The following is a 17,945-nucleotide window of genomic DNA, read 5'->3' as shown; positions in this document are numbered from 1 at the left end:
AGGACCTTTCCTCAAGTCTTATTGCTGACATAAATGTCATGTTCTGTACAACATTGCTTCTGGGGTTATAAAGAACAGAAGTCTATTTTGTATTTGTGTATTTTATTTTCCCTCTCAGTCAATATCCAGAAAGACTGATAGTAAACCATACGGATTATTTAGATTAGTTGTTGTCACAAACATAAAATGTTTAGAAAAAGGTTGTTTACTATAACCACCCTGGTGGAGTTCAGTTTTATGTAACCTTACATATACAGCTAATGAAACAAAACTAGTTTACAGAATATGAATTCTGTTATGTACATTAGGTTGAGGAAACTCACAGGCTTACAATAATACAGTTTATCTAATAGTATAACGTTTTTAAATGCAATTTTATATAAAAATCTACATAGGTACTACTGGTTCAAGGAAGCGTAAACGTACCTCATCTAAATCATCGTCGCCCTCTGGTGTCTGAGTCAGAGAATGTCCAAAAACTGCTTGAGACTACGAATCAGAACGAAAACATGAATGAAATGAACGTGTTCTTGCGTGCGCATACATATACAATGCCTTACTGCCACCTTGTGGAAAGTGAACATTATGTCCCCTCTCTCCATAGTCTGGTTTAAGTCAGTTTACAAAGACGAACATTGTTTTTTATTTTTAGAACATTGTAAAATAGTAAATAGTTAGCAATACTTTTCAGATTGCTCAACACAGCACAGTGTTGGTAGTTAATGAATCAGCAAGTAGCTTATGTACAAAGCACAACAGAGTAGCAACGTTTCGTTAAAAAAAATAAAAATAAAGTAAACAGATATTAGATATTAATAATTAGAAATTAATCAATTGGCGCACTAACTAAACGCTATTAGTAAATAAAAAACAAATACTTTTATCTATCACTTTATTAAGCATTATAATATATAATGAATTATAATAAAATCTATAATAGGCCTAAACGTTTTTAATGCATATGCCGTTAACAAATATTAAACATTTTTATATAATGAAAAACTTGACGTTTAGCAGTGACATATTACTAGCGCTCTTTAAAACCAGAAATTCACTACTATACTCAGTTGACAAACTGTTGCTATTTAGGAAGGGCTGTGCTTCTCAGTTTTCATTGGGCAAACCCGATCCAGAGGTTTTCTGATGAGCGCACAGTGGGAGGAGAGACTGCAGCAGCGCTGGATATCAAAAATAAACCTCTCATTTCTCAGAAAGTATAAATACCAGCGCCTCAATCCAGAGACAGTCCGGTGGACTTAAGAGCGCACGAACTTGGCTCCGTATTAGCTTTAATTCAATTACACCTAAACTGCATTAAATAATAGCTTATTCATTTCAAAATAGATTTAAGCTAAATAATTCACGTGTTGGATAGTAATGATAATGATATGTTTATGATATTAATGAGTTTTCAGAAACGTAAGACCAGTGTGTATTTATAATTGTATATAGTATATTCAGAATTTAACCAATAAGACATTCATTCATTTTTTTCGGAATAGCGGAATTTTAATAAAATGTGGTCGTGTGTCACATCTACATTAATTGTTTGCCTCCTCGCTGAAACATCTGCTCACTCATTTGAGACTGAGGAGATTGTACCTGTACGGCTGACTGGAAGGACCGCTGGACGGGTGGCAAAGAGAAGTGAAGAACAGCCCAGCTTCAGACTCACGGCTTTCGGCAGGAATTTCACACTTAATTTGACACCGGACAGCACCTTTATATCGCCAACAATGAGGGTTTATCGCATCAAAGCTAAAGCACATGAAAAACCCGAGTCCACTAGCAAGCTGACAGATTTGTATAAGTCCTTGAATCAAACTGAGGAGACTGGAGCTGAGTTATTAAAAGGTTGCTTTTACACCGGCGCTGTCGACTCCAATGAGGACTCTATCGTCTCTGTCAGTTTATGTCATGGAATTTTAGGATCATTTATCACAGATGGTAAAGAATATCTAATCGAACCAAAACTTTTCGGCTTGGGAACATCTGGAAAGTTAACCGAGCAGCTGCATGTCATTAAAAGAAGACGCTTTACAAAGTCCCCGCAAGTCTCTAAACCGCTGTCAGGCATCAGAGATGATGATCAGAATTCAATGTCTCGACGAAGACGCTTTGTCTCGACGCCTAGGTTTATTGAGACTTTGGTGGTCGGTGACGCTTCTCTGACACATTTCTATGGAGACGAGATCAAGGTAGGGGCTCACAGTTGCGAATATAAAGATGTGTTTAATTGTACTACTTTTGACAGACAAATGTAGTTGAAACTGTTTCAGAACACAATAGCTGGTTTCTGCTCTAAGCTGTGCTAGATGATCCAAGCTGGTCATTTTTCAAAAAAGAACCTGATCATTTTAAGATGGTCTACCAGTTTGCACCAGCTAGTAAGTGTCTAATAAAGGTTTAAACTGCTGATATACACTTTGCTGGTTTAAGGTAGTCTTATCTGGTGTCCAAAATCTGGTCTTCCAGTCCAACAAATTAAAAAATGCCCCTAAATCCTGCTAAAACCAGCCAACAAGGCAAGACTGGCTGTGCTAAGACCTGCAAACCTTCTTAGATTTATAAATACTAATTAATATTATAGGTTAAGGTTTAAGCTAGATACCTCTTCTAAATTCGAAAGAAGGATAAAACCTTTTACAGTAAGAACTATTTAGTGTGCCTTGAGGGACCTACCAAAATGTACGTATCATAGACTGCAGTTGTGTGCGACGTGTGAGTCATGGTTTATATGAATTGTACTGTACTGATCTTCACACCCACATACGATCCACCACCCCCTGAAATTCTCCTCCATCGAGTCATCGAAAACAAATGATTGGAAAAGACCAGAGTGCGAAAAAATGCGCTGTCCGGGTTGGGAGCATGAGGCAGATAGCAATCCAGATGTCGATATTGGGATCCAAAACTCCAGATTTGCAGATGGAAATAAAGCAAGCCATGTCTGCGTGGACCACCAGCTGCTCCTAATGTTGACGTCAGGTCTTTCCGACAAACAAACTGCATATTTGTGTAGAGTCAACAGAAGAAAACTCTAGAATAATCTCTGGTCTTTGGCTGTACCAGCTAAAAATCATTCCCATTTAAGGACTTTTATCATGCATTGTCTAATGCAATGTATTGCATCTGAAAAAGCTAAAGATAATACTGTCCACAGTAATAAGTCATTCCTTTCCAGCAGTTCTGAGCTCTCCTGCCATAATATCATGCTTTTACACTTAACATTCTGCTGTACAGTTGGTGAATAGCAAGCTGTTGGTTTTCTCTCTTTAGCACTACATGCTGACCTTGATGTCAGTGGCGGCTCAAATTTACAAGCATCCCAGCATTAAGAACTCCATCAACATAGTGCTTGTGAAGATGCTGATCGTGGAAGACGAAGAGGTTGGGCCGTCCATCTCCGGCAACGGAGGCGTCACTTTGCGCAACTTCTGTGCCTGGCAACAGCTATTCAACCCGCCCAGCCACAGGCATCCCGAGCACTTCGATACAGCCATTCTTTTTACCAGAGAGGTGAGCAGTGATTTACTATGGATTTCAGGGTCAGGCCATATCTATTTATGGGACCATGATGAAGTGAGATTCTTGCCCTTTAGAATTTAGAACCATCGTCCCTTGTAGCATACACGCAGAGAGTACTTATTATGGAAATAATATACACCTAATTGACCCTCTGTAGTAAGTTTAATGGACAGGTGATCTGATCAATCATAACGCTGAATCTGGCATTTTTGACCGACAAACAAACCAGACATGAGAGTAGATTAAAAGTCGGTAGACTTGAACTTTAAAAATTGTGCGTATTGAAGTCTTTCCATGGTTGAAACAAGATACCTTCTGATGTTCATTCATGTTTACTTCATGCTGTAACTAGTAAAGAAAAAGAGATGATCTGTTAATGTGCTGCGCGAATTGAGGCACTACAGCAATCAGTCACGACACATTAAAGAGCCACAAAATGGCATTTATTATTTGAATTTCTGAAAGGGGTCATCGGATGCCCATTTTCCACAAGTTGATATGATTCGTTAGGGTCTTAATAAGAGGTCTATAACGTACTTTGGTTCAAATTTCAGAGCGAGCCGTTTTGTTGCATTTGCCTTTAAATGCTAATGAGCTCTGCTCACCCCACCCCTCTCTTCCGTGGGGTGACCAGCCATAATGTTTATTTTAGCCGCATTTAGCCATGAAACTTTCTAACTAGCACATTATCAAGAAAGGCGATTTGCAAAGATGCATAAAAACCCTTATGCTTAGTTTTGCTTTAGGTGAAGCTGAATCATGAAAGATTTGCGCAAACATAGACGCATTTATGTAGATCGCCGGGCACATTTCCTTCAAAAACAAAAGTAACGTAATCCTCTGCGTCTTCAGCAACTCAGATGTCGGGAGTAAATGACAACTGCTATGTTCATTATTAAATCCAACAATAAAACACCTCAAACACATTCTTGTCTACTCTTGCACCAGCCGACAGAGGCCGCTCCAATGATAGTTGATTGACATGAGCATTTTACCTCAGATCAGCTGTAACAGTCCGCCCACTTTGTTTTGTTGCTGGAGCAGGGATGTAAGTTAGACAAGAATGTCTCCGATTGAGCGATTGAGGTGTTGTGTTGCTGGATGTAATAATGAACGTAGTGGTCGTCATTTGAAGAGTTCAGATGCAAAACCAGCTAAATCCGTCTTTCTTTAAAAAATGCATTTTTATCAGGCTCAGATGTATAGGTTTCTATGTAAGTACTGGTACTTCTGATTGGGCTGAGGCTGGTATGAAGTAAAAGTATTTGATGGACATATAATATGTGTATATTTTTGACCGAGATGGCTTTTAGCTGGTTTTGCATGTGAACTCTTTATTTACTCCTGCTGTCTGATATGCTGAAGATGCAGTCGATTACATTTGTTTGTGAAGGGAATGCGCCTCCCGATCTACATAAAAGTGTCTATGTTTCTCACAAATCATTCATGATCCAGCTTCACTTACAGTAGAAGTGAGTATAAGGGTTTTTTTTTAATGAATCTTTGCAATCGCCTTTCCTAATAATGTGCTAGTTAGCAAGTTTAGCGGGTAAATGCAGCTAAAGTAAACAGGCTCGTCTCTCCACAGAGAGAAGAGAGGGGTGGGGCGAGCAGAGCTCATTTGCATTTAAAGCAGCCTCGACCAGGATGAGATGATTTTTGCAGAGCTGATTTTGGCAAGGTAAAAAGGGTGTTGTTTTACAAAACCATTGAGAATTTTTAACCAAAGTATATTATAGACTTTTCATTAAGACCCTAAGGAATCATATCAACTTGTGGAAAATGGGCTTCCGATGACCCCTTTAAGGTCGTTTTTGAGTGTTAATGCAAATAACAGGAAATGAAACGCACTTGCTGAATAAATTCCTCCATACGAATCAAAAAGTCATGTGACTTTGCCCTATGGGAGGTAAAATGAAAAATTAAATACAAAATATTTACAATTAAATAAATTGTTTTAATGTTTTAAATGTACACTAAATACAATGAGTTAAATAGTGCTTTTTGACTCACTCAATTTGGACTTAAGTACATATTTATATGTCATTTCTTACTTCTATTGTCTTTGAAATATGGTTAAAGTGTACTGCCTAATGTACTGACAAGCATTTATGGTAAACTAAATGCATTTGAATGTCATTTTTATTATATTTCTAAATATATTTGTAATTACACATTTGCAACGATGAAGTTGCAATTTAGTACATTTAAAATATATAACATTAAAAACCTTTGCAAAAACACGGCCTCCTTAATTACTGCTGCTATATCTGACAAACAATGCCGCTCTCACGCTACACATCATGTTCTCACACAGTGAAAAATACATCGCGGATCAAACAGAAAACTGATAACATGCCAACAGACAAGACAGAGCAGGTTACTTCTGGTATGAAACAAAGTCTCAGCTTTAAAATGTTGCAATTTTTTCAAGGAATTCAAACAATGAATACCGTTTTGTGGCTCTTTAATGTGTTGTGACAGATTAGTTTATTGCCTTATTAGATCAATCAACACGTGAACTGATCGTCTTTTCTTATTTACTTAAAGCACGAAATAAACATGAATGAACATCTGAATATTTTTTATTTCAACCACGGAAAGATGTTAATACACACAATTTTTCAAGTCTACCAAAGTTAATCTAATCTCTTGTCTCATTTGTTTGTCAGACAAAATGGCAGATTGAGCGTATCTGTTTTCGAAGGGTCAATTGTTTGCTGACAATTTTTTTTTAAATCACAATGATTTTAAATGATTACAAATTAATACTAATACTAACATGTTTAAATGAAATAAACTTTTTAAGCGTACTTAAGTCTATTAAAACATTTAAGTCTACTGTCTTTAACTTCAGTTGCCTTTTATTTCATTAATATTATTTTACCGGCAAATTAAGCACACTTCTTTGTTACAAGTGGTTGTTTCGTTATAAAAGAACCAAAACTTGACCTTTTGAAAAGCATTTGCTGCATTGCTCATTACTAGAGCAGGCGTTGTGGCATAATGAAACCGAAAACAAGGCTAAAAATACAGACTGACTACAGACAGCAGATCCTCGGAAAGGTGAACACATCTGAGACTGACTCTTGGACTGTGCCAAGGCCAGATGTGCCTTGAATCATGTGTGTTTTGTGGTCTTCTTCTTTGGAAACATTTGTCTCCGTCTTGGATCTCTGGGCGAAGGATGGAAAAGACTCCAGGCATGTTTTTGAGATACAGTTCAGACGCCACATAGTTACATTTTCTCACTTCATAGGTCTGCCGCCTGCCAAAACTATTTATTTGCTTGGTTTTATGATGGAAACACTGGCAAATATGTTTCTGCTCTTACTATTAACCACAGACCTGGAACAGAAATAAGAATTGCATTTTTTTTGTTTCCTAAACTGCCTTTCAGGACATCTGTGGACATCAGAGTTGTGACACATTGGGTGTAGCTGATGTTGGAACCATGTGTGACACCAAAAGGAGCTGTTCTGTTATTGAAGACAATGGCCTGCAGGCTGCTTACACGACTGCACACGAACTAGGTCTGGTTGTCCTCCGATAACCTCACCCTAAGCAAATGTTAAATTGATTTCTCTGTCAGTAATATTATTTCGTCCCAATTTTAGGCCATGTTTTGAGTATGCCTCATGATGACACTAAGATGTGTGAGCAGCTTTTTGGACATCTAGGCGAGCACCATATCATGGCACCTGTATTCACTCAGCTCAGTAAAACCTTGCCATGGTCTCCCTGCAGTGCTTTGCACGTCACAGAGTTTTTCGACAATGGACATGGTACGTGCACCCTCCATCTCTATGTATGGCTTGTATCATAGTGTATGTTTGCAATTACATTTTTAGCTGGGTCAATAATGTGACGATTGTTTTCCCGGCCATACCTCCTAAATTTTTAAAAAGAAAAGGAGAAAAGAAAGAAAATGATATGCACAGTGACTTGAATACATGTCTTCTATTATAAACATGTTTTTAATTTCTAAATTAAAGTCCAGGTTTTCATTTATTTATTTTTTAATATAAGATTTTGAGTGCACATTCAAGTTCGAAGTCTTGAAAGTCTTGGAAATAAATTAGTTTATCATAATCTTATATTAGAAAAAGCCATATTTCTTGTGCAATACAAAGCTAAAAAGTAACAATTACTATTACATATAAAACAGTAAATTATCTTCCTCATGATTGTGTGTCAAGGTCAGTAAATTTAATATTTATTATTTTCAGTGTGGTGGAACTTTCCAAAAACATATGAATTAATAATTGAAATAAATAATTAAATAAAAACATATATACATACATACAATTTCCGTGAACATTTAAAGATCTTTTAGAAAAAAATGAAGTAAAATATTGTGTTACCTTTTCTTGACCTTTTCTTTCTAACTACTATATATTAATTTAGTTTATTATTTTACAATCTACTAAAATAACTAAAACTAGAGCTGGAATACTGAAAATAAAATATATATTATTAATAATAATAATAATAATAATTATATATATATATAAAAATATATATATTAGATACAATAAATGAATGAATGAATAAATAAACAAATGCTATTTTCGTGGACATTTAAAGATCACTTAGAAAATAATAATTAATATTTTACGTAAAATATTATATATATAATTTTCATTTAGTTTATTAGTTTAACAGTCTACTAAAATAACTACAACTAGAGCTGAAGTTCTGAAATAAAATTAATAAAAATATAGATATATATTAGATAGATGATAGATAGATGGAAAATGGCATTTTCAAAACCAGCAAAAATACAAAATGTATATCAGTAAGAATTTGTTGGATGTGTTTTAATCCTGAATTCCTGATTTTTTTATTCTTTATGGACAATCTTATTTGTTGGTGACCCAGCTTTAATAACTAATAACTAAAATCAGGGATTCCTGTGAACAAAAAAGTCAGCTTAACTTGGTGTGTGTCAGGGTTTCCCTCGTTTATAGTAAAACACTTTTACATCACCTTTTGCTTGTCGTTACGCAGATTCTTATTTTTTCACTTTCCGTTGACTCAGAAGGAATGCATTCCTGTCACTTCACTGCAAGTCATAAAACAGGAATGCAACAAATGTCTTTTTCCACCGGCCTGTGTCTCTGTAGTATCAGTCTTGCACATTTCCTTTTTTAACCGCTGTATCATTTGAAGTGGGCAGTGGCCCATGTTCCCCACGTGCATTTTTGCTCACTCGTGTTCCTCCTCGCGGCTCACTCCCCCAGATGTGCATTCCTGCGAGTCTCCCTAAATGTCAGCTCCAGGAGCCCAATGTTCCTACTGTTACACAATCCTTTGATTGTGTGATTTACTACACTCTAACTCTTCCTCTGCATAATAACAGGAGACTGTTTACTGGACACCCCAGAGACGATAGTGGCTTTACCCACTGAGCTGCCAGGCATAACTTACAGCCTGGACCGCCAGTGCCAACAGATATTTGGAGAGGAGTTTTCACATTGTCCCAACACCTCAGCTAGCGAGGTGTGCACACAACTGTGGTGCCAGCAAGAAGGCCGGTCTGTTTGCACAACTAGGAATGGGAGTCTTCCCTGGGCGGATGGCACGAGCTGTGGCCCCAACAGGACCTGCCTGAACAGCGTATGCATGTCCTCGGAGGAAGTCATGAGGCCTAAGGTATTTTAAGCTACTCTTGTGTAACATAAATAGGATTTTTAGCTCTATCTACAGTTGAGGTCAAAAGTTTACATCCCCCTTTCAGAATCATTAAAAATGTTAATTATTTTACCAAAGTAAGAGGGATCATACAAAATGCATGTTATTGTTTATTCAGTATTGACTTGAATAAAATATTTCACAGAAAAGATGTTTACATATAGTCCACAAAAGAAAATAATAGTTGAATTTATAAAAATCACCCTGTTCAAAAGTTTACATACACTTGATTCTTAATACTGTGTTGTTATCTGAGTGATCCACAGCTGTCTTTTTTTCTTTTGTTTTTGTTTAGTGATAGTTGTTCATGAGTCCCTTGTTTGTCCTGAACAGTTAAACTGTCTGCTGTTCTTCAGAAAAAATTCCTTCAGGTCCCACAAGTTCTTTGTTTTTGCAGCATACTTGTGTATTTGAACCCTTTCCAACAATGACTGTATGATTCTGAGATCCATCTTTTCACACTGAGGACAACTGAGGGACTCATATGCAACTATTACAGAAGGTTCAAACACTCACTGATGCTCCAGAAGGAAATCCGATGCATTAAGAGCCGGGGGGGTGAAAACTTTTTGAATTTGAAGATCAGGGTATAAATTCAACTTATTTTGTAATCTGGGAAACATGTAACTCTCTTCTGTAGCCTCTGAAGGGCAGTACTAAATGAAAAACTATGATATTTAGACAAAATAAGAAAAATGGACACATCTCCATTCTGTTCAAAAGTTTACACCCCCGGCTCTTAATGCATGGAGTTTCCTTTTGGAGCATGGATGTCAAAATCATACAGTCATTGTTGTAAAGGGTTCAAATACACAAAAATGCTGGAAAACCAAAGAATTTGTGGGACCTGAAGGATTTTTCTGAAGAACAGTGGGCAGTTTAACTGTTCAGGACAAACAAGGGACTCATGAACAACTATTCAATTCAATTTTTCAATTCAAATTTATTTGTATAGCGCTTTTCACGATACATATCGTTGCAAAGCAGCTTTACACCAAATTGACATTTTTACAATATATGTAGTAGTAGCTTGATGCACATATGGCAGAGATGTGTGGTAAAGATCAATTAATGACGTAATCAAACAGACAAAGAACACTATAAATTAGTAGCAGAATTCGGTAGTGCTGTATGTTTTCAGGGTTGGCATCATCTGAAGTCCTCTGTGGGGTTGGCATCATCTCTTCTTAAGTGTTCTGGATCCACACTGGAGCTTGTGAACTATCACTAAACAAAAAACAGCTGTAAACTTTTGAACCGGGTCATTTTTAGAAATTCAGCTATTATTATTTTTTTTTTTGTGGCCTATATGTAAACATCTTTTTATGTTAAATATCTTATTCAGATCTGTACTAAATAAACAATAACATGCATTTTGTATGATCTCTCTTATTTTGGTAAAATAATTAACATTTTTAAAGATTCTAAAAGGGGGATGTAAACTTTTGACCTCAACTGTATCTACCTATCCTTTCAAAAGGTACTAATTACACACTTTAGAGATAAAAAGCTGAACCTTTTAAAACGGTACCACCCTAGTGACTGCTTTTGTACCTTTTTCTGAGAGTGCATTTGGTTGGGTAATGCTAGCACCACTAAAATCACTCACTTCATCTTCAGGACTGTAGAACATTAATTTGGTTGTGTGGTTCTTCTGGTTCAGCCAGCTGTGGATGGAGGCTGGGGCGAGTGGGGACCATGGCAGCCGTGTTCCAGATCATGCGGAGGTGGAGTGATGTTCTCCTACCGAGAGTGCACCCATCCATCTCCTCAAAACGGTGGAAAATACTGTGTGGGCCAGAGAGTGAACTATCAGTCCTGCAACAAACAGGCCTGTGAGAATAACCAAGGTGGGTCTCAGTAAATTTAGTTACCCATATGTCTTTTCATATTGTGCTATTAGTTAACAATTCTTTGTTATTGCAGGAAAAAGTTTCAGGGAGGAACAATGTGAGAAGTACAACAATCCAAATCACTTTGATGTTCATGGAAATGTGAAGCAGTGGATACCAAAATACGCTGGAGTGTCGTTACGGGATAGGTGTAAACTCTTTTGCAGAGCAAGAGGCAGCAGTGAATTCAGAGTGTTTGCAGCTAAAGTAAGTCATTTTAAGATTTAAAATTTTATATTTGGTACTTATACTTTCCTGGGAATTGAAACCATGACCTTAGTATTGTTGAAATAAAATGAAACATTGTTTAATTATCTAAGGTAATTGATGGAACCCCATGCGGTCCAGATACCACATCATTCTGTGTGCAAGGCCAGTGTATCAAAGCCGGTTGTGACCTGGAGATCGATTCTAGTAAGAAGCTGGACAAATGCGGCGTGTGTGGAGGAAACGGACAGAGCTGCCGGATGATATCTGGCTCTTTCAATAAAGTCGTGTAAGGATATACCACTGCCATTTTTAAGTTCGTTTATTATGGTCGCAGTAATAGAGTGCATTCTGCCCACTTTTTCAGCTTTGTTGGTTCCTTTTTCTATTTAGTAATATTGGAAAAAGTCTTAAATAAAGCATTATAAACCATTAACCAAGTCAATCAGCTACAAAATTGGGCAAAAACACAATGGTTCTTGCCGCCGGTCTCTGATTGAAGTTTTCTTTGCAGAATCATGGGTAATGTGGTTTTATGTTTACCCTGACTTCTGCTGTTAAATGCGTTTAGAAACAAATGGCTTCAACAAAAGCATAAACAGTTGAGGTCAAAAGTTTACACCCCCCTTTCAGGATCTGCAAAATTGTAATTATTTTACCAAAGTAAGAGGGATCATAAAAAATGCATGTTATTGTTTATTTAGTACTGACCTGAATAAGATATTTCACATAAAATATATTTACATATAGTCCACAAGTAAAAATAATAGTTGAATGTATAAAAATAAGCCTGTTCAAAAGTTTACATACACTTGATTCTTAATACTGTATTCAAAGACTATATGGTTTTGAGATCCATCTTTTCACACTGAGGACAACTGAGGGACTGAATTTGAAGATCAGAGTAAATTTTACCTACTTTGTTTTCCTCTGTAGCCTCTGAAGGGCAGTACTAACTGAAAATATGATATTTAGGCAAAATAAGGAAAATGTACACATCTCCATTCTGTTTGAAAGTTTTCACCCCCCGGCTCTTAATGCATCGGTTTTCCTTCTGAAGCATCAGTGAGTGTTTGAACCTTCTGTATTAGCTGCATATGAATCCCTCAGTTGTTCTCAGTGTGAAAAAATGGATCTCAAAATCATACAGTCATTGTTAGCAAGGGTTCAAACACACAAAACCAAAGAATTTGTGGGACCTGAAAGATTTTTCTGAAGAACAGCAGGCAGTTTACCTGTTCAGGACTCATGAACAACTATCACTAAAAAACAACAACAACAACACAGCTGTGGATCATTCATGTAACACCACAATATTAAAGGGGATGTAAACTTTTGAATGGGGTCATTTTTATAAATTCAACTTATTTTCTCTTGTGGACTATATGTGAACATCTTTAATATATCTTATTCAGATCAGTACTAAATAAAACATTACATGCATTTTATGTGATCCCTCTTAATTTGGTAAAATTAACATTTTGCAGGTTCTAAAAAGGGGGTGTAAACTTTTGACCTTGTATCATGGATTAACAACTTCGCTCTCAACAGGTCTCAACCCCGGGTGTACTTGTATGGCTTAAAATGACATAAATGATGTCTCTAACTGAAATGTATAGTAGAAAACCTATGATTTACATTACTAAAAAAATCCACATTGTTTTATACACATTTTGGACTATAGGGGGCGCCATTATTTCGCTGACATGAAATGGTTGCACTCAGTGAGCTCCTGACTCATTTGGTTGTAATTTTCAGTCAAAGAGCAACAAGTGAAAAGATGCAAGTCTTCACTGCTTTCCTAGCAATAGGAAGAGGAGGAAAGAATGGGAAGAGCTTACAAATGGCGGAGACAAGAAACGCTAGATGCCATCCTGACAGGCTGTAAACGTGCCGATGCTTGTCATGATGGCGCAGCCACTGAAGGAGTTCCTCAGCGTGGATTTCACTCAACATTTGGGAGCGTTTAGACTCCTTGTGCGGAAAAATCGATGGTACGGCATTTGGTTTAAGCCTACGCTTATATCTGTCATCTTTTGTAAGCTCTTCAGTAGCTGTGGTCATCGCATAAGTATTTTATTTTCCAAGTTGTGTTGCGGTAAAAATAGCAACAGGTAGCGTCGGTAGCTCACCGAGTGCAACCATTTCACATCTTCGAAGTAATGGTGCCCCCATAGTCCAACATATGTTTAAAACAATGTGGAGTTTTAAAATACTATAAATCTTTCATGGGTTTTCTGCTACGTATTTTAATAAGAGACATCTTTAATGTTTCATTAAGATATAAAAGTCTTAATACCTAGGGTTCCCTTTAAAGTTAACAAAGTTAACATTACACTTCACTATGGAGAAAATAAATGAAAATTAATTTCTGTCGAAATTTTTTCCATTTCTTTAGCCATGGGTATAAGGATATTGTGACGATTCCAAGTGGAGCCACTAATATTAACATCAAACAGCAGAGCCATGGAAGTATACCACACGATGGGCATTATCTGGCTGTACGAAGAGAAGACGGTAATTATATCTTGAATGGCAACTTCTCTGTATCCACAGTGGAGCAGTTTATTCCAGTTCTGGGTGCTGTGCTGAAGTACAGTGGCTCATCCACTACACTCGAGAAACTTCAAAGCTTCCGCCAGCTTCAGGAACCAATCACAATACAGCTGCTCTCCACCGCTGGGGAATCCATTCCACCAAAGGTCAAATACACCTTCTACATCCCCAAAACTATGACTTTTAGCAAACCCAAAGACAAAAAGATTGCCGGCAAACTGATCCATCCATTTGGGGTGCCACAGTGGGTCTCGGGCGAGTGGTCTGAATGCTCCAAAACGTGCGGTTCAGGATGGTCCAGGAGAAGTGTGGAATGTAAAGACAATGCTGGCTTCTATTCAAACCACTGTAATAAAGATCTCAGACCTTCTGATATCAGGCCCTGCGCAGACCTGCCATGTCCGATATGGCAAATAGGGCCTTGGTCTTCATGCTCACAAACTTGTGGCCATGGGGAACGCCAGCGTGGGATTCTCTGCATTGATTACGCTGGAAAGATTGTTGAACCGGAGAACTGTGACCATGCCAAGATGCCTGAATCAGTATCTGAAAAGTGTTTCTCCCAAGAGTGCTGAGGACTTTCAAATTATTCAGATAATAAAATGCTCCCAGAACAACATAAAGATTATTTTTTGACCGTGCTTCAGGTTGGAGCAGGAAATATTCAGCTTTAGATGGAAAATTGGTTGAGCTTTCATGAATGTTGCACGGACTGATCACTTGGGCTTTGGTTTTCCAGATACGTATATATTTATAACCACTATTGAAGTGTGATCCAATAGATATCTACCTCAGCAAGCAATGCTTTATTGCAGTTTTCCTAACTTCTGTCACCTAATTGCTTTCTCAGAGCATTCCACCTAAATTATTTTTCAAGTATGTCATATTCTCAACAGTACAAAACACACCGATCAGCTGAGACTTAACATTCATCTCAGGCTGACTTTATTTGAAATGAGGAGAGAAATCAGTTCCATTTGGAATTACAGAGTGGAATTATTTTAACTTGGAATGCGAAAAGCTTACTAGGAACTGTCACTTGCTAAGCCGCTATCAAGGTGCTATCATTCTTTTTTATTCATTTATTGCTTTGTGGTCAATAATTTTTGATTTTAGATGATTAATAGAGTTAAAGCGTATCTAAAACACTAAAACACTTGATAAAGCATGATCATATAAATCTATTAGAGCTAATTTCATGTATATTTAAAACCGTATCAGAGGTAAACAGTGGTTGAGCCTAATTTATATTCTGAAACATTAATAATTACAGGTAAGTGTTAGTTTTAATGTTTGAAAATTTCTCTGAAGTGTCCATTCAGAGGGTTCTGTAACTTACTATTTACTATCGCTGTTCTTTGTATTAAACACTGTTTTATTTCAAAATGCACATAGCAAATTGTTGTGAATTGCTATGTGAATGAAAGCCTGGATGTTTGCAAACATCAGTCCTTTTAGGGTTTTCATATTTCATAAGTGGATATGTCTGAAAGCTTTAGAGAACTGTGTGAACAATACTGAGGAAAAAACAACATGAAACTAAACTGACAAATAGTTAATGCTCCATTCAAATGATTGTATATGAATGTTAATATGGCATTGACCATTCCAGTTGTATACATTAGTCAAAACATATTATCAAAACATATTATCCCTTCAGTGAAGGATTGTACTTTGTTACTTCTTCATTGTAAAGCTATTTATTTTTGTACATTTTATATTGTATAAAATGGATACAAATTATGCAGTGTTTCCTTCTTTTTGTTTTGTAACTTATCAATAAAATGCCTAAACATTACAAAAACATCTGTTTGGATGAATTTATTTAATTAAAGCCAAATCAAAAATGTACGTGAAAAACATAAACATAAGAATGGCTACAATAAAGGACCTGCACAGCATAATCGGTCAAGAAGGTTCTGATTTTCCTGATATCACAGAGCATGGATCTGTACGCTAAGATGTGGTTTGTAAAGTTCAGCTAGATGTCAAATACGATAACAAGATTCCTGGCTGGCTGTAGTGTTGTTGACCTTAGGAAGGTTGAGCTGGAGGTGGCGTTCCTGTATCCAGTCCAAAATGTCAGAAAGATTTCCTGAGATAGATGCTGAGATCTTAGGCTTATTGAACTGGAATGACCCTCTGTTATCTGCGTAACAGGAAAAGTCATGACAGGACTCAGAGACGTTACAGGTTGAGAAAAGAGGAGGGCCAAACACCGAACCCTGAGTTACGCCAGCGGTTAGCTGAAGCGTTTTAGACACTTCTCCACTTCGCAAAGCCTTGAAGGATAGGTCTCAGAGGCAGATACAGCTGTTTGTTGTAATATAGACATGCAGCCCTCCACCATTCAACAGGCTACTAGGTCTTCAAATCATGACAGCTAAAAGTGCCTCTGAAACCCATCACTGCCAAAGCAACCTCTGATGGTCCAGTAAGACTAACACTGTGGCCCTAATGTGTGACTTGGAGTTCCAAAACATATTTTGGCATGGCATTCAAAAAGTAACAACAACTCCAAGCTTCGGCTCAGCCTTAATCAGATTGCATTTTATTGGGCCAACATAGCCTCAGAGTTTTTTCCCTAATTTCGAAGAGGTGCTCTTTCCTAAAAGAGGGCCCCTTTGAGAGAATGTTTGTTTGATGGAAAATCCTATTCCACATGTCTGAGAGGCAGCTGCTCCCTATCTCTTTGAAAAGTTTCGCATGAGTTTGGCTCTGAAAGAGATGCATCTGCTACAATTGTTACATAACTTCGCACTATATCTTCTCTCTAGCTTTTCCTCCCCGCTGATAAAATGAACAGAACTGCACTTTTAAAACAAAGCATGAGCTTTAATAGTTTGACATGTTTACAACTAACCAGACTGTCTATTTGAGGCCTTCGATTGAAATTATTCATAGAAGTATATGCTGATGAACTGAACATATTATCTACCAACATGATCATCTAAACAATTCCACAAAAAGTGTTTTGTGAGCTGTTTGTTGCTTACATACTCTTACAGACATTGTGTTCTCATAAACTGCCGCGTAAGAACAGGCTGCACACTATGATGTTGTGCAAATTTACCTTAAGGATGTGGAACAGAACTTTCAACCACTACTCCACCCAAAAACACACAAAGCAAAAATGTTTCTGCTAAATTACAGCAACACACACATTGTTCTAATATGTGGTTGTGGTTTGCAGGTAACTATTTAGCCAGCATTTTTTATCCAAACTGAATTAGATTGAACACATTATGTGCCTGACTTAGTGCAACCAGTGGAATTTTTCAGAAACCAAGCCAGGACAAATCTATTGTGTCTCTGCTAAGTCAGTGGAAATGACAAATCAATAAAAGAAGTTTTGTTTATTTTCAGCTTCTGTTATATAATCGTCATCCATCCAGGGTTATGCTAGGGGTGCATATCTTTATAAAATGTTTTATTTTAAATTACAGCTGTCGCAAGCGATTTTAACGTGCATATGTGGGTACTTTTTGTTTACCTAGCAATTTTGATCAAAATTACAATGCGCTGATTATGTCTTGCTCAAGGGCTCAGTGGTGACAGATTTGTGTTGTGAACTCTGAAAAACTCCTATTCTCACATCAACTCGCAAGCTAATTGCTATCTTCATGCAGACCCTTGAGCATAAAGACTACAAACACACCCTTATTTGTTTCTAAATGAGGCGACACAAAGAGCTAATGCAAAACACACATGAAACGCATGAAAAATGTATAAGAATGTGGCCGTTTTTTTGTTGTTGTTTTTTTCAAGTGCTAGGCAAACAGCATGAAATAAAATTTGCTGTGCTATCCAGACAAGTCTGTAAAAGCTTTTTGCCCTCCCATTCATCTTAATGACACTTTATGAAGTAGTAGTTTATTTGAAATGTGTCTTATTTCCGTATGGCAGCTCAGTTCTGTTGCCAGGAGCCAATCACCTGAACCTAAATGTTATGTGACTAATGACTCCAGGGCATCATGGCAGTGCTGACATCATGGCAGTGCTGATTGGCTGATGGCAACCCTGCACTAACAACTGTGATTAGGGCTGTTCGATTCCGAAAATTTTGGA

The 17,945-nt window shown here is 37.2% G+C and overlaps 1 protein-coding gene across 1 annotated transcript; it reads left to right on the top strand.

Annotated features, from left to right (window-relative positions):
- The first annotated feature begins 1,230 nt into the window (after positions 1-1,230).
- Positions 1,231-15,620, top strand: LOC127177480 (A disintegrin and metalloproteinase with thrombospondin motifs 8). Its single transcript, XM_051129771.1, has 9 exons — positions 1,231-2,198; positions 3,280-3,519; positions 6,929-7,061; positions 7,146-7,313; positions 8,891-9,183; positions 10,886-11,072; positions 11,149-11,321; positions 11,435-11,610; positions 13,720-15,620. Exons 1-9 carry the CDS (start codon positions 1,518-1,520, stop codon positions 14,450-14,452), a joined length of 2,784 nt encoding a protein of 927 aa, XP_050985728.1. The 5' UTR covers positions 1,231-1,517; the 3' UTR covers positions 14,453-15,620.
- Positions 15,621-17,945: the final 2,325 nt, after the last annotated feature.

This window comes from Labeo rohita, chromosome 15 (assembly GCF_022985175.1).
Source record: "Labeo rohita strain BAU-BD-2019 chromosome 15, IGBB_LRoh.1.0, whole genome shotgun sequence".
In the NCBI taxonomy this organism is placed as follows: Eukaryota; Metazoa; Chordata; class Actinopteri; order Cypriniformes; family Cyprinidae; genus Labeo; species Labeo rohita.
This window is presented reverse-complemented; position numbering and strand designations above follow the sequence as displayed.

Coding starts and splice junctions, on each gene's coding strand:
- LOC127177480 (XM_051129771.1), top strand. CDS start 1,518: ATGTGGTCGTGTGTCACATCTACATTAATTGTTTGCCTCCTCGCTGAA. Junction 2,199..3,279: donor TCTATGGAGACGAGATCAAG/GTAGGGGCTCAC, acceptor TTCTCTCTTTAG/CACTACATGCTGACCTTGAT. Junction 9,184..10,885: donor AGGAAGTCATGAGGCCTAAG/GTATTTTAAGCT, acceptor CTTCTGGTTCAG/CCAGCTGTGGATGGAGGCTG.